At 38.8% G+C, this 25,128-nt stretch overlaps 1 protein-coding gene across 5 annotated transcripts in view; it reads right to left on the reverse strand.

The window, feature by feature from the left end:
* LOC109036950 (neuronal acetylcholine receptor subunit alpha-7) overlaps nucleotides 1-25,128 on the reverse strand; it is a 611,445-nt gene that overhangs the window by 101,747 nt on the left and 484,570 nt on the right. For all 5 annotated transcript variants that reach the window (XM_019051388.2, XM_019051389.2, XM_072301404.1 and 2 more), the window contains one exon: nucleotides 2,366-2,410. In XM_019051388.2, coding sequence (XP_018906933.2) covers nucleotides 2,366-2,410 — 45 coding nt within the window. The remainder of the gene's footprint in view (nucleotides 1-2,365; nucleotides 2,411-25,128) is intronic.

A 25,128-nucleotide genomic window follows, 5' to 3' on the forward strand; every position in this document is an offset into this window, starting at 1 on the left:
GATAGATAGTAGAGCAGTGGCTGAGTTCAAAACCACTCATAACTCATTTTTTTCCAAAATGTGGGTTGGTTCCTTTCTGCTTAACTCAGTCCAAATAATACTCATCTCCACCTGATAAATTTCCATCGTTTTCCGTCACAGCAAACACTCGCTATCGAAACATTCATGGACTGTATCAAAATTGGACCGCATTCATCAGAAAGAACCAAATCATATCAGCTACTGCCAAATCAACTGGATAATTTAATTTGTTACAAGAGAACATTTGTCCAGATACCTTGGAAAATTTTGAGGAATTTGCTTTGCACTATGCAGAAAAATCATTGAGATTTGCACAAAAATCCGCGCAACCGTTTTTACGTAAAAAATGAAATTGCCTTATTAAATCTCACACATTAGCGGATCCAGCAAATTGGCAACTATGTATTTCTCCATTTAAACCTTTGGAAATGTATCGATTTTTAGAGGTGCCAGGTGCTCTGACAGGAATCGATCATTTAACATAGGTTTAAACGAAGGGAATCCGGCGTCGCCAAATTGCTGGATCGTCCGCCTCTGATTTCACAATTTCTGATGTTGCTTGGTTCCTTCCTGCTTAACGCGGTCCAATTGTCCTCATTGTGGGTTCCCGTGACCTAGGACGCAGATCTGACTGAGTTTTGGGAGATCAGCGTCTTCTAAGCGAGGCTTCGCCCGATCCAGCGCAGAAGTCTGTGAAGAGAGGGGGGGGGGGGGGCGACCAATTGGGCGAGCAATAAATGTTTGATCGAGTAAATAAATCGTTGCGACGGCCATGAATCGCAATGGAAGTGGCTAATAAAATGTCTAACATGCTTGATTCGGCTTTTATTACTCTTCGGCGAGCTATTCGTCCCCCGAGGATCTCGAACCGTTATCCGCAATTTTCCGTCGCGAATCAACGAGCCAAAAGAATCCCTGAAAAGTTTGATTCCTAGCCGAGTTTTTCTCGATCTATTCTGACGAGGATTTCTGATGCTACCATCCAAAGCAAAGACTAAAGTATCCATCTGCCGTGCTAAGGAAGAACGCCGTATGAGCATTCGAATGTTGCCAAATTTTTTCGTTGAAAATATTTATTTTTTAAGAAAGTTATGAATATTATCCCTCGAGACTTCTTAGATCAAATTACGAACGAAATCCTCCGAAAAATCGGAAAAAAAATATTCACAAATTTCCCTTAAAATGTGTGATTTGTCGAAGAAAATTTAGCAACGCCTGATGGCTCATACGACGTTCTTACTTTAGTGCGACAGCTATTTAGTGAGAGTGCGGATATGTTGGTACTTTTGGGCAAGGTCATGGAGCTTTCAGGGCCCAAAAGGGTAGCCAATCCATAAATTCAAATCATCCTAAGTGATTTATTATTATAATTGTTACGACTCGTCGTTTGTAAAAATTTCATTTGACTTGGTTGTTGCCAGTACTCATTTCTCTGAAAGAACGTTCATTTATACAAATTTTTGGCCACCTTGGTTTGATTTTGGAATCATAGGATTGGCAGTGACATTTTTTGTGTTAGAAGGTTGGCTGCTATTTTAGACCCAAAGAGGTCCATTTTTAGACAGGCTCGTACTCTTTCTATATACATAAAGGTACAAGACGTTCCAAGAGATCGCCACTGAATGATCCACTTGTGATTGCATCAGCTTTTTCAGCAGATGATGCAAAAGTGCATATAATGTAGTTGTGGTTGCTTCTATTACCGTGAATTTTACCCCAACCATATTTTTAGACGTTGCAAAGTGTTCAAAGTAATTCTGTGCATCGCACTTAAAAAAATATTTCAAATCGAACTCCTACTATGAGAAATCTGGTAAATGGTGCAATAACTATCTCATAGTCTCTCTATACATAGAGATGCTCTGTCACTAATTATTTATCGATCATCACAAATATCAAATTTTATGCACAGGCACTCTAAAAATATCATTGATGTATATTTATTGGGGTTTCTGTTTAAGTTTCGGGGGGTGAAAATTGAAAAAAGGCTTTAAATCAGTGATGATTTTAACGTAAAAGAGCAGAATGTTGCAAAATAGGTAAGTGTAAGGAGCACGGAGACCGAATGGACAAAAGAGACTTGAAAAATGTAAACGGCTCTCTAACCCTCAGGGAAACAATTAACTAAACAAATACGCAAGAGATAGGGACTCCCTTCTCTTGTAGATAATGAAATGTTTTATTGCTCTTGTTTTATTTTTATTGGCTTGACGAATCTTTTATATTTAATGGTAATTTATAGAACTCGGTACTTGAGAGCTTGAAAAATAGGGCTGTACCCTCGTTATCGGTAGAGGAGGGAAAAGAAGGGACATTTGGAAGATTAAGAATGGATGCAACTTACCAATTTTAACCAAATATTTGTGATGAGAAGTTGATTTTTCTCGTCCTGAAACAAACAAATGATTTTGGCGATCAGGAAACGAGAAACGAAATAGTGTAGTCTTATTCAACGAGTTATTAATACGGTACATCATTTGGACCTATACATATATGAACAAACTTTAGTGAATGAAGAAAAAACCCTTCACCTACAGGATTATGGCAGTCATGCCATTCTGAAATAAGGCAACACATGACCAAGAGTCGCCTATTACAAAATGGAAGGAGACAGATAATGTCAAACAAAGATCAATTATAAAGCTATTTTAAAATTCACGAGATTTGAAATGGACCGCATTTTGTTATAAGGAACTATTCCTTCTGCCTCATCCATAAAAGCACCTACTCATATAGTTCCTTTTGAGAAACTGGAAAAGCGGGATTTTCAATTATATCAAAAGGAAACTCGTGAGCCGTGGGCACGTAACAAAAGCGTTGTGGACAGGGCTCATTAGTTAAAAACCGCGTTGACGATCGTTATTGCTCCCGTCGTTGCCGCTGACGTCACTGGCGCTTTATATTTCCTATTCATTCTTATGGCCCGGATACTAACGAGCATATCCCATCGCTCCACTTGCACATAGTTCCATTTAACATAAATACGTCCAATTAGTAGTTCCTTACTAAAAAATTTAGTCAAAATATTAAGCAACGCTTTAGGTGGGACATGGAAAGAGTCGACGGTCTGAATGTTCATACCTAAGAAAAACCAGTCACATAAAACTTGAACTGCCTTTTGGTAAGCAGAGTTATTTACTGCTTAATCAGCTCATTCCTTCCGCAAACACTTGGAACGTAACTTAGAGAACGATCAAGTTTTCATTCCAGAAAAGGCGTATTATTTAGTGCGGAAACACTCAAACTAAAAATTCCCACAATAAAGTCTTTGTCCTAGAGCCATTCTAAGCTGAAAAATTCTATCTTTGTGCGGCTGAAGAGAGCATGTACGGATTCTTCTATATGAGAACTTTCATGTTTTATAAAACTTATAATTAACCTCCATTCATTAGAATTTCCATGCCCCTTGGTTTTCATCGCGAAACTCTTAACTTTGATGGGTGAAAAATATGATTTAAAAAAAAAAAAAAAAAAAAAAAAAAAAAAAAAAAAAAAAGAGTCGAAAATCTTCAAATATTATTCCTTTTTGCAGGGTCGATAACCTAGGGACAAAGTTCACAACCCGAACAAACAACTTTTTAGTGGTTGTACTTATTTCCTTTTTTTTTTTTTTTGTAAATGGTTTGACAAAAACTAAAATCAGAAATGATAACAAAGCAACTAAAATGAATTAAACTAGATAAACTTTAGTGCAAAATGAAGCAAAAATTAAACAAAACGACTGCATTTTGAAAACAGGTCAGAGGTTACTGTTTATATTGGTATTAATTCAATACCCCTCCCCCAGAACCCAGATTGCAGGAAGCTATATTAAGATGATCGGCGGCAGCTTCAATGTTTAGTTCGGCACTAGGAAATGGGACGTATTGAAATAGTTGGGTTGTTCAAATAAATGAACTTTTTTTAAACTCTGAAAAATTTCATAGATTGACAAACTCTCGCGGGTAAATGTTGTTTCAATTAAGACTCAGTCACTGCAAACGGTGCTGTTTAGACTTTAGAGACTTCAAAAAACGAAATCGACCTGCCACCTCTGCCACATAAAAAATTCAAAGAGTAAACATAGAAATGTAATCCGCTGCTCATTTTGGGTCACCGCAACCGTGATTGAGCTGCAATGCTGCCGTGTAAGGAAGTACGCCGTATGAACATTCGAGAGCTGCCTAATTGCCTTTTGTAACACATGTATTTCTGTCATCATTCATGCATATTTTTCCTTGAAATTTTCAGATATTTTAGAAAAAATTGCGTACGAAACTGTCTAAAAATTTCGGAAAATAATATTTATAATTTCCCAGTAAATTTGTTTTTTATCGGAGGAAACTTGGCAACGCCTGAAGGCTCATACGGCGTTTTTCCTTAGCACGACAGAATGGGTGACATAAATGAAAATGATGATCCGTCCCGTTGCATATATGCTGTTTCAGTAAACAAAACAAGTGTCAAATGTCACTGAGAGATAAGAGGGTGAGAATTTGGGATAAAAAAAGTCAATAAAAAGTTCACACTGTTCGTTATCCGGGTTATGCTAAGTGGGTCGTGATATTGTTGCTTTTTATTACCTTGTTTACCGATCGATTTCAATTCTCTCCCTCCTCTTTCAAAAATATATTTCGGGTCTCCCGCCTGCAAGACATGAAATGGATCAGTTATAAAGAGTGGGTTTTAAATTTTTCACGCTCAATTGATCCCACGACAGACGATCATACACAATCACCTGTGACAATGCTGCTACTTTACGTGACAGGACTTTTTGCTACGTTACTTTGTAACTTCTCTATCGTTACATCGGTAAGTCGAAGATACATACTCATAAAATGTAATTTAAAATAGTTGACTTTAAAGCGCCGTTTTAAGTGACAATACCCGATCAAACTGACTTCTATCACATTGCCTGATAAACTATTAAATCTAGTCCTACGATATCAATTATAAATATTTAAAAATATATTTCCATATATATGGTAAGTCAGTTATTAAATTAATCACGACGATCGGTAATCAGGATATTTTCGTCCGAGACCAGGAATTCACCTTAAATTTTAAGGTTTACTTGTAAAAAGACCTTAAAATTTTGGTTTTTACTTTTTGATTATCAGAACTTAAATCATGAATATTTGGATGGATGTAATTTTGAATTTTGATGATAGATATTTTGAAAGATGTAATTTTGAATTTTGTTGATAGACCATACCCATTCATCACTTCCGAAATATGTAAAAGCAAATCATTGAATACTTGTACACTCCGATCCAGAAATGGAGAATTTGCGCGCAAATATTTTATTGCTTCATCTGAGAGTATTTAAAGAGCTGCTTTTGCAGTATTGTTTATCGTTTTTTCTGATAAGAGAAATAGTATAAAAATAGATTTAAAATTGAAAAAATGGAACGCCCAGTGATGTCGTCTCTCAGCATTTCCCATTTAAACACATGTTTTTTACCAGATTACATCACCATTTTGCCATATGACATTTTATAATGGACCACTAAACAAGCTACGATAAGAAGCATTTTGATTCATGTTCCTAAACCAGAATTTTACGAAAAACACGATTCTTGCATCGGAAATACCTGAAATCAACTTCTAAGAAAGATATGAACATTTTGTCATGGGAACGGAGTTCCCCATGATATTACAATCGTTCCGTTGCTATCGCTATGGGATTCCCTATGCCTCTGCGACCTTGAGCGTTTCGCCCAGTCTTCGATTTTTGGTTGATTTTCCGATGTATCAAAAACCGTTGTATTTTTTAGCCAATCATGTCTCTACGTCAAGTTGTGTTGATTTCTAAAATTCGCTTTCAGCGAGTTTTTTTTCCACCTTGAGATGTCGTGTCTGACTGGTAAATCTGCGCAGAACCACGAAGTTCCGATTTTGGGCAAATTCTTTTTTTTGGGAGGTTCTGATTGGTTATTTTTCGCCATCAGTTTTCTGTTCGTTGGTGCAAAAGATCGCCTACCTCGGTGTTCTTGAGAAGCCGCCATTATCCCACCTCAAATTTTACAAATAGAAATAAAGACATAATAACCATCGTACAAGGTGGAAAATTGCTCTGGAGGACTCGTTACGAACAAAGAAGTCAAAATCAGAGCTTGATTGATTGATTTAATTCATGGATACGCAAATATTGCCTTAGCTCAACTGCCGCGATCGGAATGCATGCTGGGATGAACCTCGAGACACATTAAAACAGTGCCAACCATGGCTCCTACAGCAATGCGCTAGCTAGCTCATTTCTCTCATATCCCAAGCGTCAAGGTCTCTTGTGATAAGTCCCGCCCATTGCCCGAGTCTTTTGTATGCTATTTTTACACCTCACACACCGTTTCGTTATAGCCTAGTTGACTAAACCGCCTCATATTTTTGATTAGGTGCGGGCAATAGGCGATCGGGAGTTCGATACCCGACGATGGGTGTTACTTTTTAATGGTTGTATTGAATGTTTTAGACTAATCATCAAAAAATAATTAATACTAGATTATAAATGTACGAACATTTTCTCGTGAGTTAATATGTTAAACAAAAATACTGGAATATACCTCCTTCATATAATCAGCCACATGTTCCCCCAAATTAATGACGTTATTTTCTTTTTTCAATAAAGTTAATTTGCATTCAACGTTCGTAAGTTAAGCAAAAAGTATCTATTGATACAAATAGAAAGACATGAAAATAGTATGTCTAACATTTCAGTTGTTTTTTTTTATTTATTTTTTGTTTTTTTTGTTTTTTCAATAAAACAAATTGACTGGGACTAGAATCATTGTATCTCTGAAGACAAAAGCTAAGTTTTTTGATACAGAAATACTAATATATTCATCCTTTATATAATCAGGGAGATGTTGACCCAAATATTGATGAATATTTTCTCTGTTCGCCCAAATTAATGATGGTATTTTCTTTTTTCAATTAAATTTAATTTACATTCCACGTTCTTAAAGCAATATTTTCTCCAAAATTCAGCAAAAAATAACAATTTATACCTACGCAAAAAGTAAATAAATAAATAAAGCAATGACATGAAAGTAGTATAGGTAGTACACATCTAACATTTCAGTTACATCTATTTGAATGAAAAAAATGGCAACTTAGGAGCACGTAGGTCACTTATGATGCGTATTCGGGCATATGCGTAGAGTAAAAATATCATACTTTACGACGAAAAAAACGAAACTGAAAGTTAAATGCGTTAACTTCCGAAGACCATACATAATCCAACGAAAATAAATAATTGGTAAATAACAGCTTTCTTGTATGCAAAGGAAAAAAATTAAAAATGTTAAAAAAGAGATGTCGACACAAAATTACATAGCCACTTCAATTCTAAAGATACTACAAACGAACTGTACCTTAACATTTTCATATCCCAGAAGCAAAAGTTCCCATGACGAATATTGCTATCGCTAGCGATTGCAAAAACCAACTTGTTTATTTTACATTTAATACGGGAAATTTGAATTTTCCGGTCACAAGAAACGCAAATACTCTACGTTTACGTGAGTCCAATCACGTACTACAACGATTTCGGAAGGCCTCTCAATCAAGCAATGTTTATGTCCCACCCTGCATGTGATATTCAAACTATAAACATCTTGCTACAGCTGAGCCAAATCGTCAAGATTGAGATTGCCAGACTTTCATATCGCAGAGACTGTCATAGTAACATTTAATGCGCGCTTAGACCCACATAGATCGTTGTGTTTTCATGAGCAGGAGGTTTGAATTCACGCGTCAATAAGAAACATTAAATATCTTGGTTAGGAGTTGATATCAATACTTTTCGTAGCGCGAACTGCGTCCTACGAAAAAAATATTGGTTAAGAAACATGTATCCAAATACTTAACTTCGTACCTTGTCTAGTTGTCCATTGTTCAATTTATGAACCAAGGTTTCCTCGTGTTCAGTTCACTCAGTAGTTTACACTTGAACTCGAAATTCATCAAATTTCTGCGGACACCTGCAAATTTTTTACTATCCTATTCAAGATAAATTCGTATTCTATTACGTAGAACGTATCGAAGCCAGTTTAGAGCTTGATTCGATGAGAGAAGATTTCACTTTTTGGGGGGATTTGTGAACTGACATGAGCAAATGACTTTTTCACTCACAATTTGGATTTAGGAAATCTTAGGATTTCTATCGTATTCCACATGAAATTCCGACATGAAAGCGTACATCACTGTGCGCCTGATTTCATATCCTATCTAAATGTTCATTGATCATACTCATCCTACACGGAAAAAATTAAATTGCTGATTTAACAATTCAATTGCTGAAAAAAAGTGACTGTAATGTTTTAATGTAGATTTTAAAACAAACAAATGCTCTTTAACCACCCCCGTCGTTTAATTAGCTTACAGTAGTGGTGAAAGTAGCATTTTTATGTTGTGAAATCCACGTTGAAATATTGCAGTCACGTTTTTTAGCAATTGAATCGTCAAATCAGCAATTTAACTTCTTCCGTAAGCTAAATACTCAAGTTTCATAGGAATGGGCTTGTTGCAAACTTTTGCTAGAGCAGAATTAAGAGTTGTTTCCTGTAGATAATGCCTCAAAAATCACGATGAGCACATCGGCAAAGTCTGAAATGCACTCATAAATTCACAATCTGCGTAAGAAATTTGCGTTTTTTTGAGCTTCCCGCTTCAAAAACGATACTACAGTACAGGTGAACATTTTGTTAGAGGAGTCGCTCCATCGTCGGCAATATTCATCATGGCCGACGCTTGCGCAGTTCCTCGCGTAATTCGAGGAGAGTTCAAGGTCAATCAAGGCGGGCGAGGAAAATATGAACGTAAACACGCCGATTGTTATCTGCTTCAATCCTGTTCAAGTGTTATCCGTGTTTTGGCGGATTGGCGTCGGCCATGATGAGTATTGCCGCCAATGGAACGACTCCTCCAACAAAATGTTCACCTGTGCCGTAGTATCGTTTTTGAAGCGGGAAGCTCAAAAAACCGCAAATTTCTTACGCAGATTGTGAAGTTATGAGTGCATTTCAGACTTTGCCGATGCGCTCTTCGTGATTTTTGTGACATTATCTATAAGAAACAACTCTTAGTTTCGCTCTAGCAAAAGTTTGCAACAGACCTATCGTTAAATTCTAGGTTGACAGTGAGGAGGACCTGCGAGAAAGTCTCAAACATCACCATGATTCGGACACGTGTCCCAATAGGAGATCTTCGTCGTTCAACGCCCCGGTATGCAAAAGGCAATTGTGAGGCGGCGCTCAACAAGTTTCTTGCATTGAGTGTTCATTATAATGATAATGATGAATATACTCGAGTATGCGGTGATGCAATGAGACCCGCGGATTGTGACTTGGCTGGAAAGGTTACGTATCGATGTTCCTTCCAGTGTCGGCCCGTCGGAGGCGGTCAGCATAGGGCTAAACATCTCAAGGACATAGTAGATGCTTTGAATTTACAATGAAACTATGTACGAAATGACAATAGAAGGACAGCTATTGAATGTAAATAATGTTTTATGTTTTCTCTTTTTTCTCACGTTCCCTGGCACACACTGGAATCACACTTCTCCAATTTCGATACAGTCTACGAATGTTTCGATAACGAGTGTCTGCTGTGACGGAAAACGATGGGAATCTATCAGGTGGAGATGAGTATTATTCGGTAATAGTCAGTCTAAGGAAACCCAGCTAAGAATTTATATTTTGAACACTATTGGCATTTTTCGTGGGACTTTCATTTATCGGAATGTGCTTGTTGAGATTAGTATCTTATCCATAGTCCTTCACCCTTGAAGCACACTGGAAAAAAAAGAAGAAAAAAAAAAAAAAAAAACATTGAATCTACGGTCCAGACTCTTGAAAACATTGACAAAAAAATACTCTTGATTCAATCAGATCTAAGCTTAAATCAAAAGGAAATCCGCTCAAATTAAGAGGCTTGGTTCTTGATTTAAGCTTAAATCTGATCGAATCAAGAGTATTTTTTCTTGTCGATGTTTTTAAGAGTCTGGACTCTAGATCCGATGTGTTTTTTTCCAGTGTAGTGAGCGGTCTGTCGCAGTGTATACAGAATGGTACATACCATCAGGTTTTTTCCTTCATTATTTCAGATCGAAAGAAGTCAAGGATCGCGAAAAAAAACCGGGAAAAGAATCAACCGCAAGGGATCCGAAAAAAATCGTTCCGAAGCCCCCTCTCGCTCTCGCTGGGGGGGGGGGGGAAGGTTAAAGGGGGATTCTGATTTTAAAACTCAACCCTCCCGTCAAAATTTTTTTAAATTACTTTGTTAAAATCTGAAAACGCGGAGAGAGTTAACTACTTAAATCAATGTCAAAAAGTTCAAAATTAGCCCGTTCTAAACACTAACCCCTGAAGGTGGGGGTTAGAGTTCCCTCCAAAAAAAAAGGTCACTAAATTAAGGTCTAGGTTGGAAAAATATGTTCTCTTAGGTAATCCAAAATAATTAGAATTTGGCGATTTCGAGGCCCTTTGGGATATCGCTGATGGGACACAGCAGAAGGAACCTGAACTTGTAAAATCCAAAAGTTTAGGTTACCCCTGGACCCTTGGTGGACATGGATCCATCAAATTCGGGGTTGCTTGGGCGGGAGGCCTAAAATTTATTATCACAAGAAAGAGGGCAGCCAAAAATTGACCATCTCGCAGAATGGCATATGATACAAGCACGAGGGAAAAACAGCCGGTGATTTTGAGAATACATGAAGAAAATGAAGGAAGAAAAGAATTTACGTCGTTTGAACCGGCACTCATTGTGCACTTACAGTGAATGCATAAAAATCAGCTAGTTTTTGCTGATTTATGGCAAGATCAGGAAGAGAATAAAATGTAAACACGAATTACAGCCCAATTTATGCAACAAAACTTGAAACTGAATTAGAATCCTCGAATAACGATAGCACAAATAATAATTAGCCCCATGGAAAATGTTTGGAGCAATTTAAAATGTGACCAGCCTTAAGGTCATGAAGAGCCTTTTAGGGCACCCGTCCTTTCGTATATGTGAAAAAAGTGGTGCGCTAAGACGTAATTTTAAGTTTTTTTCTTTCTTTTTTTTTATAAGTCTACACATTCAGAAATTTTCTATTGATTAATGGATTGGCAATCGCATTGCTATCAAAATCACCGTTACAGAGGCGGATCCAGCAATTTGGCAACACCGGATTCCCTCCGTGTAAACCTATACGATAAATAATCGATTCTTGTCGGAACACCTGGCCTCTCAAAGAATCTATACATTTCCACAGGTTTAATTGGAGAGAAGACAATGTTGCCTATGCTGTATCCGCAAAAGCACCAGTAGCGTAGCGTGCTTTGCGATATATCGATTGATTCGCCATTCAAACCTATGAAAAAAGATCGATTATCAGGGCGTTCGCAGCAAACACCTTAGTAATCAATTCTTTACCATAGCTTCAAATGGCGATATATCGATGATCGATCCTTCACGCCACGCCACTGAAAAGCACTGTCAATCCTCCTTAACAGCAAAGTTATCCCACCCTAAAATCGCGATATAAACACATAAACCAAAGTCACCAGGGTCATGACCCGGCAAATCCTAGTACCAAGTAAAGACACGAAGAAAATCGTCGTCGTCTACCGGACATTAGCGCGTTACTACACTCTGCAGTGAACCCTGCCTTCCACACAATTCAACGCTTTTCCGGGCTCATCTCAATGTGTAGTTACGCCCTTCTGTCAGCCAAGCTACGAAATGACCCGCACCCTCTGAGGCCTTGTCTCCACGGGCCTTTTCACGAGATTTGTCCCAGGGAAAAATCCCACTTACGAAGTTGGGAAAACTATTGAGTTAATCAATATTTTTCCCCAGTACCAAGTATGGTCCTTTTACTCCTAGGACCCACTGGGAGAGGAAGAAGAAGTGTAAACGAAGTGTGCGATATTTTGTTGAATACTCCATTGTTCAGGTTTGTTTCGTTAAAATAATGTGTATAATTGTCAATGGACCACTAGACAAGGTACGAATTAAAGCGATCTGATACATGTTTCTTAACCAGAATTTCACGTAGAATACGATTCACACAACGAAAATTACTGAAACCAATTCCTAACGAAGATATTAACGCTTTTATTTCACATTTGTTACGAGGAATTTGAACTGCCCGCTCAAAAGAAACTCAAAGCTCTACGTGAGTCAAATCGCCCACTACAACGGTCTCAGCAAGCTTCTCAATCGAGCAATGTTCATTTCCCACCACGTGTTGTTCAAACTATTAGCAATTTGCTATAACTGAGCCAAAGCGTCAAGATCGAGGTTGCCAGATTTTTATATCGCAGAGACTGTCATGAAAACGTTTAGCGCGCGATGTGAATCACGTAGAGCATTGAGTTTTCATGAGCGGGTGGTTTGAATTCACGCATCAAGAATCATTAAATATCTTCGTAAGGAGTTAATATCGGTAATTTTCGTTGTGTGCATCGTGTTTTACGTAAAATTTTGGTTCAGAAACGTGTATCAGAATGCTGAAATTCGTACCTTATCTAGTGGTCCATTGAGTGCAATTATTATTTTTATCCCGGTTAAATACTCGACTTTATCTAATTTATCTTCCCGCGCAAACTAGTCGCAGGACTGTATGAGTCTCGTCCCGTGGAGACGGTAACTGGGAAAAATTGCAGGAATTTCATTCCTACGATTCGAACTTGGGACAAATCCCGTGGAGACAAGGCCTAATGTCTCCAAATTATCGGACACGTTGCAGTGGCGTGGCGTGCTTTGCGATATATCGATTGTCATGCCATTTAAACCTATGGGAAAGGATCAATAAACAGGGTGTTCGCAGCGAACACCTTAATAATCGTTCTTTATCATAGGTTTAAATGGCAGAACAATCGATACATCGCAATTCACGCCACACCACTGACACGTTGCCGTCTCCATCGAAGCAATCGCGATTCTATACTACGCCGGGCAGAAACCGCGCATCAGAACGGGTCTTCCATCTAAGTTATGCGGTTTTTGCTGCGCACGTTAGGTTTTGCGATGGGCGGTTTGCCGAGCTAAGGGAGAACGCCGTATTAACATTCGAGAGTTGCCAAATTTCCTTCGATAAAATGTTTATTTTGGAGGAGAATTATGAATATTCCTTCTCGAAATTTTTGGAAGTCTTCGATCAAATTGCAAACAAAATCATCTGAGAAATTGGTAGAAAAATATTCAACAATGGAGATGTTGCATTTGTGAGGAATTTGCGATTTGACTATTATTGATTCTTATGTAAAAGTTTGCGAGAAACACGACGGTGCCACTGGTTTTCTCTGAAATCAACTCCCAAGCTCCAAAAAAGCTCTCAAGTTGAGGCCAAAATGGAGGGGATATCCCACGCCATCCTGAGAGCCCACCTCTGCATCAAGACAAACTCGCCATGCAAAGATAGGGAGCAAATACATTGACAGGGCTGCCACTTTATTTGGGGACTCTAAAACTGAAAACACGGCAATCCTGCCAATGTATTTGCTCGCCATCTTTGCATGGAGAGTTTGTCTTGATGTAGAGGTGGACTCTCAGGGTAGCGTGGGATATTCCCTCCATTTTGGCTTCAACTTGGGAGCTTTTTTCGAGCTTGGAAGTTGATTTTAGAGAAAACCAGTGGCACCATCGTGTTTCTCGCGAACTTTAACGCAAGAATTATTGGTCGAATCGCAAATCCCTCACACATGCAACATCTCCATCTTCCTGAAAATTAGTGATTTGCCGGGGGAAATTTGGCAACGCCTGAAGGCTCATGCGGCGTTTTCCCTTAGTACACGGCAGCAGTGGCAACGGTAACACGTTGGCCCCGGCGCACAGTGGATTGAGTTAATAGGAAAGGTCGGACAAAATGTGGAAACTTTTAACGCTTATAACTCCGTTAATACGAATTTTTGAGATTCTGAAAGTGGTTCAATTGGTTTCCTCGTAAAATTTTCTTCTCGAAGCACCCCTTAAACTTAAAAATGAGACGGCATGAGCATCAAAATTTGCAGTTTTAGACAAATGTTTCATGTCCGACCTCTTTAATTGACTCGATCCAGTGTGCAGCGGATTCGGGGGGAACGTCTTGAGTCGCGACGGGTGCCTTGAATTCAAACTCGCGTCATTAGGGGCCCGCCGAAAAGGGAAACGGGAAACGGGGTGCGGGTGGGCGACTAAATTAAGGCGAGGGAACACGACGTTACGGGAACACCTGTGCAGGAGATTATCGCCGACATAATGACGGAGGTGCATAGCGCTGACTGAGACCCCGCCGACGGCACGTTCCAGGTCTGTTGCCGCACTTGTTCCCGTCTGGAATCGGATACGTTTCGATTTTTTCAACCCCGTTTCCATGGACTCGGGTCCGAGGACCCCTCATACAGGGTTATCCAAAAGTCACGCACCACTCCACAACTTTAGTTCTAATTGCACGTATTTCTATCAAACAGATTTATGTGCAGGTGAGAAATATGGGCTGTGCTCTAGAAAGCTTCATAAGAAATAATCTAGAAGTGGGCGTGATTCCTTTTGAAAAATTGGAAAAGCGGGATTTTAAATAGTCGCATTTATAATAGTCGCGGGATTTTAAATAGCAGATAGTCGGTTGCCCAGAAAGGTATTTGGTTGGGTTCCTCCCGGAAGAAGGCGGCGTGGACGTGGTTGGCGGGAGGGAGTGGAGGGGGAGATCGGACGGTGTAATCTGCCCGATGATTTGTGGGAGGATCGATTCCGATGGCGATTTGGAGTCGCAGAGCGCTCTAGTGCGCTGAGTTAGCGGTTTGATGTGTGTGTGGGATTTTAAATTCAGCAAACAGAACTATGTGCCAACTGAGTGCGGGATTCATGAGCCGCAGGCAAGGCACGAGAGCGTTGTGGGCAGGGCTCAAGAGTTAAAGCGCCCCGACAACGATCTTTCTCTCGCGCCCCGGCTCCATCATTGCCGCTGACGTCACTGGCGCTTTATTATTCTCATTTACTCTTACGGCCAGAGAACTGACGAGGAAACCCCATATTTCTCACCTGCACATAAATCTGTTTGATTGAAATACGTCCAATTATGATATCGACTTAAGGCGTTTTTCCTCGTGTCGAGAAGAAAAATTGTTCAGGTATTTTCCAGTTTTTGATCCCCTCGGGGGGAGGAAACGGGGGGCAACTCTAAAATTTCAAATGGCCACCCTCCTCATGACCAGTGGTGCGTGAATTTTGAATAACCCTGTATATCGATGGCCAAGGAACAATACTGCCTGTCTGCAAACTGACGATTTTATACAAGACGGAGAAAGAAGTTCGCCGACTTGTGGCGTGGATCGGCCGGAGTGTCAAAGAAGGATCACGATCGAAATGGAAGGATACGTGAAATTATGGGCGTCTAAAACAACATGTTGCATGAAATTGTCACGAAAAAGCTTGTCCGTTATGTGCGTTTGCAAATTGGTTGCATTTGGTGGTGGCGGCGGATGTGGTGGTGGTAATGAGGGTAGTGGTAGTGAGGGGTTTGGTGGTGTTAGTGGTGGTGGTGGTGGTGTTAGTGGTGGTGATGGTGGTGGCGGTAGTAGAGGGATCAGCAGCAGCAGTAGTAGTGGAAGTAGTAGTAGTAGTAGTGTAGTAGTAGTAGTAGTAGTAGTAGTAGTAGTAGTAGTAGTAGTAGTAGTAGTAGTAGCAGTAGTAGTAGTAGCAGTAGTAGTAGTAGTAAGAGTAAGTTTAGTAGTAGTAGTAGTAGTAGTAGTAGTAGTAGTAGTAGTAGTAGTAGTAGTAGTAGTAGTAGTAGTTGTATATATTTATTTCAAAGAGGTGCATTGTCAACTTTGGCCATTCTCACCTCTGCAATTTAAATACAGAATTTGTTAAATCATTGGTTAAAAGGAAAGAGAAGAGAAAGAATACAAGGATGAACAAGGAGAAGGAGATAATGAGGAGTAGAAGGAGATGTATGTGGAACACTCAATCAAAGAAAGGGACGACTCCTATATTCCACATTCAACTATGAGTTTATTTAATAATACTAGGTTAGGAATACATCAGCTGATGAGTTAACATACTCCCCCCCTTGAGGTTTCCTCAATTGAACACATTACATTAGGACATTAGCATTATGTTAATTATGACATTATTTTATAATAACAATCGACCAATTTTAAACTTTAAAATATTAGTTCTTGTTTTTCTTCATAATTAAGTGTATAAAATGGTGCATCCTAATTTTTCTTTTGGCTGTGATTTTGAAGCCATGACGCTAGGGTAAACGTTGTAATGATTCTTCTCGTCTACAGGAACTTGCAGGCACTTTCGAGAGAAGTCTGAAGTGCTGCCGTTACGCAAGGAGGTTCTTTAGGGTCAAATTGAAATTCCATTAAAAAGTAGACAAATTCCAGTTGTCGTAACATCTGTTGAAATTTAAAAATTTAATGAATTTGGAACGCATCATGTGCTGTATACTTCTCAATACTTCAAGTAAAATGAGACTTTGAATTGGACTTCGGGATCAGTTTCTTTTTATGAACTTCATTATCAACAGGAAGCACTGCCTCATTAAAAACCGTAACCATATGAAAAACCATTGGATAAAAACATAGGCAAGGGAAAAAGAGTACAGTACACGAATGATCGATTTCTGATTATAAGCATTGACAGAATGATTGTTGTTGCTTTCTCCAAAGTTTTGCGAAGTCAATCAGCTGCTCCTGTCTAAAACATAACATTACTACTCTCACTTCATTATTCTTGTTGAAGCAAAGGGGTTCTTGATTCTCACTCGTTGTTTCGATTGCTTTGGTTACATTGCTCACCCATTTAGTTAGGTATACGTGAGTTGCATTCTGCAATGTAGCTTTACACAGAGACCATCAGTATTGCAAGTGACGCTTCTGGTGTAGTGCCATATGACACAATTGGTAGGTAATTTTGATTGGTAAGCTCCGTCAATTCTTCGTCAAATTTGGCTGGATTCATGATCAGTTGTTCTTCTGAGATTTCATGTTTCATTATTCTTCTTCGGGCCTTCGTTGGTCTGCCGTAAGTTTAGCAAGAGATTGTTTTAAGTTAAGGAAAGCTTGCTTCTGTTCCTTATAACCAACGAACTAACGATGTCTTCTATCGTCGATATGCATCTTGTACGCTGCTAATATCATCTCTAACTCTGTAAAGAGCTGCTTCCGCCATTTGGGCTCTTTCGAACAAGTTGGTACTTTGAAGAATGACGTCATCAAGTGCCTCTGCTAAGATGTTTATTTCCTCCACAGGGATTACCACATCAGACTTCAAATGTTTATGTTCTGAAGTACAGGAAAAACCGCTCAAACACAGCAGCATTTAATTGAGTTATACTCTAATCATTTGATTTGGGTACCTAAGCGATACCATGCGATGATTTCTTATTCTTCTTGGGTGCACGCTTCCTTGTCTTCGTGAATGTAAATTACTCTCTGCTCATCTGCTCGTTATTCTAGACGGTTTAGAGATAGGTACAGGAATATGCCTTCTTCTTCTGCTTTCGTTTATTATTTTCTTCTTTTGCGTTGCTTTTCATCATCGTCTCTCATTTCACCAGGGGTCCAGCGTGGGTTACGGAGAGTGGTATAGTGGTTATAATACCGCAAAGTAGGCTATATGAGTATTCAGCCAGGGTTTCATACAGAATTTCATGCATAGGATGTAGGATATACATAGGACAATACAGGAGAACATAGGACGGACGGGACAGCAGAGGATAGGCTCGGTTTAGTTCCATTATATTTTGCTCTTAGTTCTTAGTAGGTTACCTTAAACCAGATAACAACAGAAACAGAAAAACGAACTATTTATCTTACACGTTGATATTAACTTGAGATCATGATGATATGTCTGATAATATCGGATAATTTAGTCCGTCTTGCTTTTACACTTAGTGTAAAATCTTATTCACGTTCTTTCTCATCCAGAGGTCTCATCTCCACAGCTAGAAATTGAGACTATGGGTAAGAATAGCTTTCAATACTACTGATCACCAATACGAGATTTTAAATACTTTTTGAGCTTTACTCAATTCAAACATTCATCATTTTTGAACATTCGATCCAAAAAGATCTGCATTCTTATTATGTAAACCACTGAACTCAAACTCATTTGTCAACACTTCTCTTTTATCTCCTCATTTCAGCTGTATTTATTAGTCTTCCACTGTCTTTCAGCTTTTTATTTAATCTTTAAACATTTTTCTAAATGTCTTTACTTTTCCTTACAATGAATTCCTCAAATCTTTCAGCTCTATTCGAGAGGGTTATTAAAAGTATAAATACATCATACATTTTGGATGATTTCCTTTCGCACCAAAAAGCAAATTCCAATTTTGGAAATTCGATTTCGAAGTAGAGCGCTATTAAATCGGTTTTTATGTATGGTAGGTATAATAATTTACTAAGGAATAATGAATATCGTATTATTTTCACCATGTGTTAATTTATCACGTGTTGAAGTTCATAATAATTAATCCACAATAATGCTAAGTTACATAAAAATTCATTTATTTTAAACTCGCTTTATTTCTCCATTGTGCTCATTCTCTCTTCTTTACAAAAGCCAATTGAAAATGACACACAAATTTGTTAGGGTTAGGGACATTGTCATCCAATGCAGTCATTGCATGCATTGTTGAGTCAGGAGTTTATCTCCTAAGGATTCCACACATTTTTCTGTAGGTGCTTTAATGCAACTGTTACTTTCAAATATTCAAAAATCAAGTTGGTACAACTGGTATACTGGGCTTTTATTTTACTTATTATCTCAGGTGAGCTTGTTTCGGAAGTTGTTTCCATAGAGTTCACAAATCTGGGCAGTTGATATTCCATGTTTTCCTTTCGCATTTTCAACTCCTCTGTAGCTTCTTTTTTTTAAGATTTCTGCTTCATTCGCGCTGGGTTTTGCTTGACTAGTAAATCCTCCTTTCTTCATATTTATTGTAGTATTATGTATTTTATTCCATTGTTATATCTCTGCTCACTTTTCTTTATTCTCGATCTTATAACTCATATCAGTCTCGGATCATAACCTTATTTTCTGCTCACTTAGGTTATACTTTTTCTTCTCTTTCAGATGTATACTTTTTTTTCTCACTCAAATCTATACTTTTTCTTCTCTAAACTCCGACTAGACAGGGCTTTTGCCTAAATGTACTGAGACTTAGGTAGGTCTTTTGTGCCTAAATGCACTTTCGCGCTTAGATAGGTCTTTTATGCCTAAATGCACTTTCGCGCTTAGATAGGTCTTTTTTTTCTATTATTATCGGCTGAAAGCCGTCATTTTTGCCTAAATGCACTTTCGCTTAGATAGGTCTTTGATGCCTAAATGCACTTTCGCTTAGATAGGTCTTTTTATTTATTATCGGCTGAAAGCCGTCATTTTATTTATTATCGGCTGAAAGCCGTCACAAGGCCTTGTTTTTCCACGGCACAATGGCTCATTGGAGGTTAAGTCCACGGCACGAGGGCACGGGCTTAAAAGCGCTGATAACGGCACGAGGGCACGTTGGGTGGTGCGGTTTACGGTGGCTAGCGCCTACTGCGTTACCTGCACCTGATTTTTACCGGTAAATTATTTATTTTTTCAGTAAGTGTGGTGACAAGCGTCTACTGCACACAATGCTGAACTATGAATGTTCGGTGACGAGCGTCTACTTCGTACTTTCGTATTTATTTTTTTTCAGGATATGGTGGCGAGCGCCTACTTCATATCTTCATCAGTGCACAACGAACTTTTTTTTTAGGAACTTTTTGTATCACGTCGGTAGGTCACCATTATGTGGAACACTCAATCAAAGAAAGGGACGACTCCTATATTCCACATTCAACTATGAGTTTATTTAATAATACTAGGTTAGGAATACATCAGCTGATGAGTTAACAGGAGAAGAAGAATTTATGAGTTACTTCCAGATTTTCCAAATCTCATCAGTTTAAACACATCTCGATTGTTAGATGCAGTTTCACCGGAAATTCGACATCGAGGCAGAACGGCATTTGGACGTAATTAAAAGCCAGCCGGAATTCATTCTTCTTAATAAGATTCTAAATCTCCTGCGAGAAAAAGCGAGGACTTCGAAGTTTAGACACCGTTGCCAGACTGTATTCGAGACAATTTAATCCCAATCGATTTTTCGGAAAGAAAGAAAAATTTCGACACATCCGACAGCATGAGAAAAACATAACTAATGTGGGCAATTTTGCAACAATGTTTCAGAATTAAAGCAAGGGTTGAGGAAGAGGAATTCGCGAAAGACATTGCCGGTCCGCTGACAAAAGATTGTAACTGCACTTGAAGAAAAACCCTGTCTAAACGTCTCACGCAATTTGTCGAGTATGAAAATTTATCAGATGTCTGGGCAGGGAGTCAAATTTTGAAAGTTTAGGATATTAATCTCAACGTAGATAAGACAAATCGGAATGGATCATTTTAAGTAGAGCCAATCAGGAAGTATGTTTTAAACGTATTGTACCCGAAATATTTTTAGACCTAGATAGACTAGTGGTGAATATGACTGGACTACATTTCGTACTTGGGAACTGCTACATTTGACTCATCCGTAAAGGAGCCTATCCGCATGGTAAAGCTTATGAACCACAAATTGTTTCGTAAATAAGTCAGAAATAGTAGTCCATATTGCAAAATATACACTAATAAAGTAAGTCGCGGATCTAAAAGGCCCCACTCTGACAGATTAGGGTTTAATATGGTTTAAAGTTGCAAAAATTAAAGTAAATTAATAAATACAATTTTTCACTTCCACGCAAAATTCTGGGAGGTGGGCGCTCAACGGAACGTTTAAAAGGGAGAGAGATCAGACATAATTTGGAAATCTTTAAAGCTATCATCCTCATTGATGCGAAAAATTTGAGCTTAAAGGTGGTTACAGTGGTTTCCTTCTGAAAGGTCCAAGATATACCCTTTGAAATGTATCAAGGGGCGAAATTATCGTCAAAATTTGGGAGAAAAAGCATAAGAGGAAAAAGAAATGAAAGAAGAGGAAGAAACAAGCAATTTTAACACAAAAGCGTTGGAGAGCACGTCCATGTAAAACTCTATTTTAGCAGAGGATAAATTGACTTAGAAAATGAACAAGAAAAATACTTATTTGCAAGGAAAGATACTTTTGGGAAAGCTAATATAGCATTTTAGACCACGCGCCTGCCATCTTGGATTTTCGAATTTTGAAAGTTGACCAAAAATTCGAGTTTTCGGCCAAAAAGTACCCTTCATTACGAGTTTCACAAAAATCTATCGAACAAGAGCCGCATGCCGTAGAATCAGTAAGACTAAACAACAGCGGTAAACGATACCAGTCAATTTACAAAAGTTAGTGCGCCTGCATTTTCGAATGATACTGTGCAATACTGCTGTGGTGGAATAGTTGCTCAGAGCGCCTTGAAAAGTATCGCTTCGATTTGATGGCAGGAGATCGGGATTACCGCTGATATCACACACTAGCACGATGGCAATTACACATTTTTCCATCGCCGACGATGAGATAAAAAACATCCATACCTCAATGCGACGTTGTAACTTAAATACGGGTAAATGAATATGAACCCTTTCAAAAAACTGGTGATTTTTCCAAAATAAGGTGAAACATATTATTCTTATGTTTCATTTAAGCCAAGTTAACGGGCGCGCAAAAAGGAAGAGCATATGGAACCGAAGAAAAAGAAGAAGAGAATGAAGTGCACTGTTGATGGGTGAGTGTGAAATAATAAGATAATAAGGGATAACTTCTTTGCTTAACAATTCCAATATGAAGCTTTTCAATGAATGTAAAACAGGAAGTTAAAAAGGGTCTCGGTGGTTTCTCTGTAAAAGTTTCATAAAAAGCCCTTAAAATGTATCACGTGACAAAATGAACATCACACCGAACAAAAAAGATCGGTAGAATTTGGCATTCCCTCACGCTGTACTTCACACAGCGTGTATTTAAAGTCGATTCTGCCAGAGGAATGGTTACCTCTACCGGTATATAGTAACGTTTACCTTTTTTCATGCAGAATTGACTCTGAACTGACGTTGTGTGAAATACAGCGAGCTATATTTACAGCGAAGGAATGCTAAATTCTGCCAATATTTTTTTCAGTATAACATTTAGGAGAATGAGCATATAAAGAGAAAAAGAAGAAAAAGACAAGAGAATGAAGAAGAAAAAGAAGAAGAAGACAAGAGGATGAAGAAGAAAAAGAAGAAAAAGACAAGAGGATGAAGAAGAAAAAGAAGAAGAGGGTGACGTAGATGGTTAATGGATTAGCGTAAATTAGGAGAATAAAAAAAGGGTTTCATTGTAAAATTTTCAAGGAATACCCCGTAAAATGTATGATATGGAAAAATAAACATCATAACTTGGAGTTTTAGAGAATAATTTTTATGGCCGCCAACTATCCAGGCCTTTTACCACTGTGAGGCGCTCCAACTTGGTTTCAAGGTGGAGATTTTTCCGAACAACAGGCGGCGGTTTTCAATCTGCCGAGCCGGCTGAAATATTCAGTGGCATTTACTTCGGTCCGTCTGGCTCTTGTCGGAGGCGCCTTAAATCCGTGCGAGTTAAACGAGATTCCAACTCCACACGCGAACACCTCGGCAGGCTGAATAAGTAAACGCTCCTTCGGGAAATTTTAAGGGCCGCGTAAAAATGGCTGTGTCAAAGAGGTGGCTATAAGTTTTCTTGCTCTCTCGCCCGCAGTCTGCTCAGTTGGCTTGTCTGGTCCGTTTCATTTTGATTCTCGATTATCCTCTCCGCGAACACGCAAACGAGCTGCGATTAAGCAAATATGGCACTTACCACACCCAAATTTCACATGTTATATTTACGCATCTATTTTATTTGTATACGCAGGGTAGGGTGGGATATCCCCTCCATTTTGGCCTCGCTTTGAGAGCTTTTTTTTGAGCTTGGGAGATGATTTCAGAGAAAACCAGTGGCACCATCGTGTTTGTCGCGAACTTTTACATAAAACTCAATGGTCGAATCGCAAATCCCTCACACATTCAACATCTCCATAGGAACTACCCATTTTAACCGATAGCATCGCACCATTCGCACCATAGTCCTTATGTCCTCTTTGTCTATCAATCTCAAAAATCAGTCCGCAGTCTAGATAAGCAAAGTGCCTTTTTACAACTGACTTGACGCTGAACGGTGGTGGCGTGTCAAATTATTAAGATGCACAATTATAGCACGAAAACGTGATTACTGGTTCCAGGTTTGGACCGGGGTCTGGTCGCGAGTGATGGGTCCCGGGTGTGCCTTTCCAGTCGGAGAAGTTAACTTCCGACTCGAGCCCAAGTTAGTATTCTTGAGCCGTGGGCTCTTGCATTAATTGCTCGTCGGCGAGCAACGAGTTGAATCACAACTTTCGAAGAGCGCTCGAACTCCTCCGCGAGCGTAGACGAACGCCAAGATTCGCATGATAAAAACGTAGGTACTCTCGGGTGCTTGACAACTGAGCTGCCGTGCTAAGGAAAAGCGCCGTATGAGCCTTTAGGCGTTGCCAAATTTACTTTGATAAAACGCGAATTTTCTGGTAAATTTTTGAATATTTTTCTTCCAATTTTTCGGATACTGTTGTTTGCAATTTCACCTAAAGTTCCTGAGAATTTCAAAGAAAAATATTCACAACTTTCCTCAAAAATAAGCATTTTATAGAAGGGAATTTGGCAACTCTCGAATGTTCATACGGCGTTCTCCCTTAGTACGACAGTGAGGGGCAACGGTGGAGCCAGGGGCCATGTTCAGGGTTGTATTCATTGTCCTTCCTTAAACAGCTCCTTGCCTTGGTAATTGGTATCATACACGTGGTTTACTTAAGAGTGAGGGAGGTGCGGTTTTGAGTGCAGTTGCGATATCAGCTATCGAATGCGATTATTTTTCTCTAGAAAACCCCTCACTGAAAAAAAACCACATTGGATCTAGAGTCCAGACTCTTAAAAACATCGACAAGAAAAGTACTCTTGATTCAATCGGATTTTTGCTTAAATCAAGAACCAAGCCTCTTAATTTGAGCGGATTTCGTTTTGATTTAAGCTTAAATCTGATTGAATCAAGAGTATTTTTTCTTGTCAATGTTTTCAAGAGTCTGGACTCTAGATCCAATGTGTTTTTGTTTTCAGTGCTGCCTTTATTAGTTTGGATGTGGTTGCCGGTGAGTGAATTCTTTAGTCTCGTGACGACAAAATTGAAATTCCAAATTCGATAAAAATGACAAGTCGTCGTTCTGACACAAAATACGGCGGTCATCTAATCACCTTAAGGTAGATGCGAACTGTCTCAAGTTTTACAAAACTCGCAATACACTTTCTTTCGTTTTTTAGTATTTTTTGTAGTGGCAAATCACTGTAATCCCATTCAAGGACCCATTTTCAAAATTATACCCTCAGTACTCTTCATTATACTGTTAAGTTATTTTCAAAGTTGATTCCGCGAATATCACTCCAAGTTTGCAAAAAATTTCCTTCCTATGATGCTTCGATAAAGATCTCCTTGAACTTCCCTAGGGCCTCCTAAGTAAAGGAGCTGCTCAAAGTAAGACAATGAGTAGGACCTGTAGTTGTGCCTGGAACAGCTCATTTTCTTAGGACTTTCCATATAATTTACACTGTGGTTGAGGGAGGTTCGAGCAAATCTCAAGAATAATCTCTTGGAAAGGACAATTTTAAAGAATTTTAAGTCGATTTAATGGTGAAACCGAAGAAATTAGGAAAAATTATTAATGGTTCACCGCCTCAAAAGAATTGAAAATACGAAAAAGAAAATTTTGCAGATTTTGATGAGCCAGAAGTTTCGTTAAAATGTCTGAAAAGTTACGACTCTAGTGCACAGTACTGTTCGAAAACTTTCCGGCAAATAAGTTCCAAACCAGATTTGGAGAGCATGCAGCGATTAGGCATAAGGGCCTATACTGTTATAGAAGCGCGGGTTAAAAAAGTCAATGGCAATAAGAGGCAGAATGAAGGGGATGATTCGAGTTCTTTTAAACTAAAATTGCTCTGGACAGTAGAGGAATATAGAAGAAGATAACCTCAGTTTGTTTATTGACCTTGCCCATTTCTGTTGCTGTCGCGTCTGGCGCAAATTTGAAGGCGCTTGGATACAACTATACCTACTCGATGGATAACTATATTGCA

This window comes from Bemisia tabaci, chromosome 6 (genome assembly GCF_918797505.1).
Source record: "Bemisia tabaci chromosome 6, PGI_BMITA_v3".
In the NCBI taxonomy this organism is placed as follows: Eukaryota; Metazoa; Arthropoda; class Insecta; order Hemiptera; family Aleyrodidae; genus Bemisia; species Bemisia tabaci.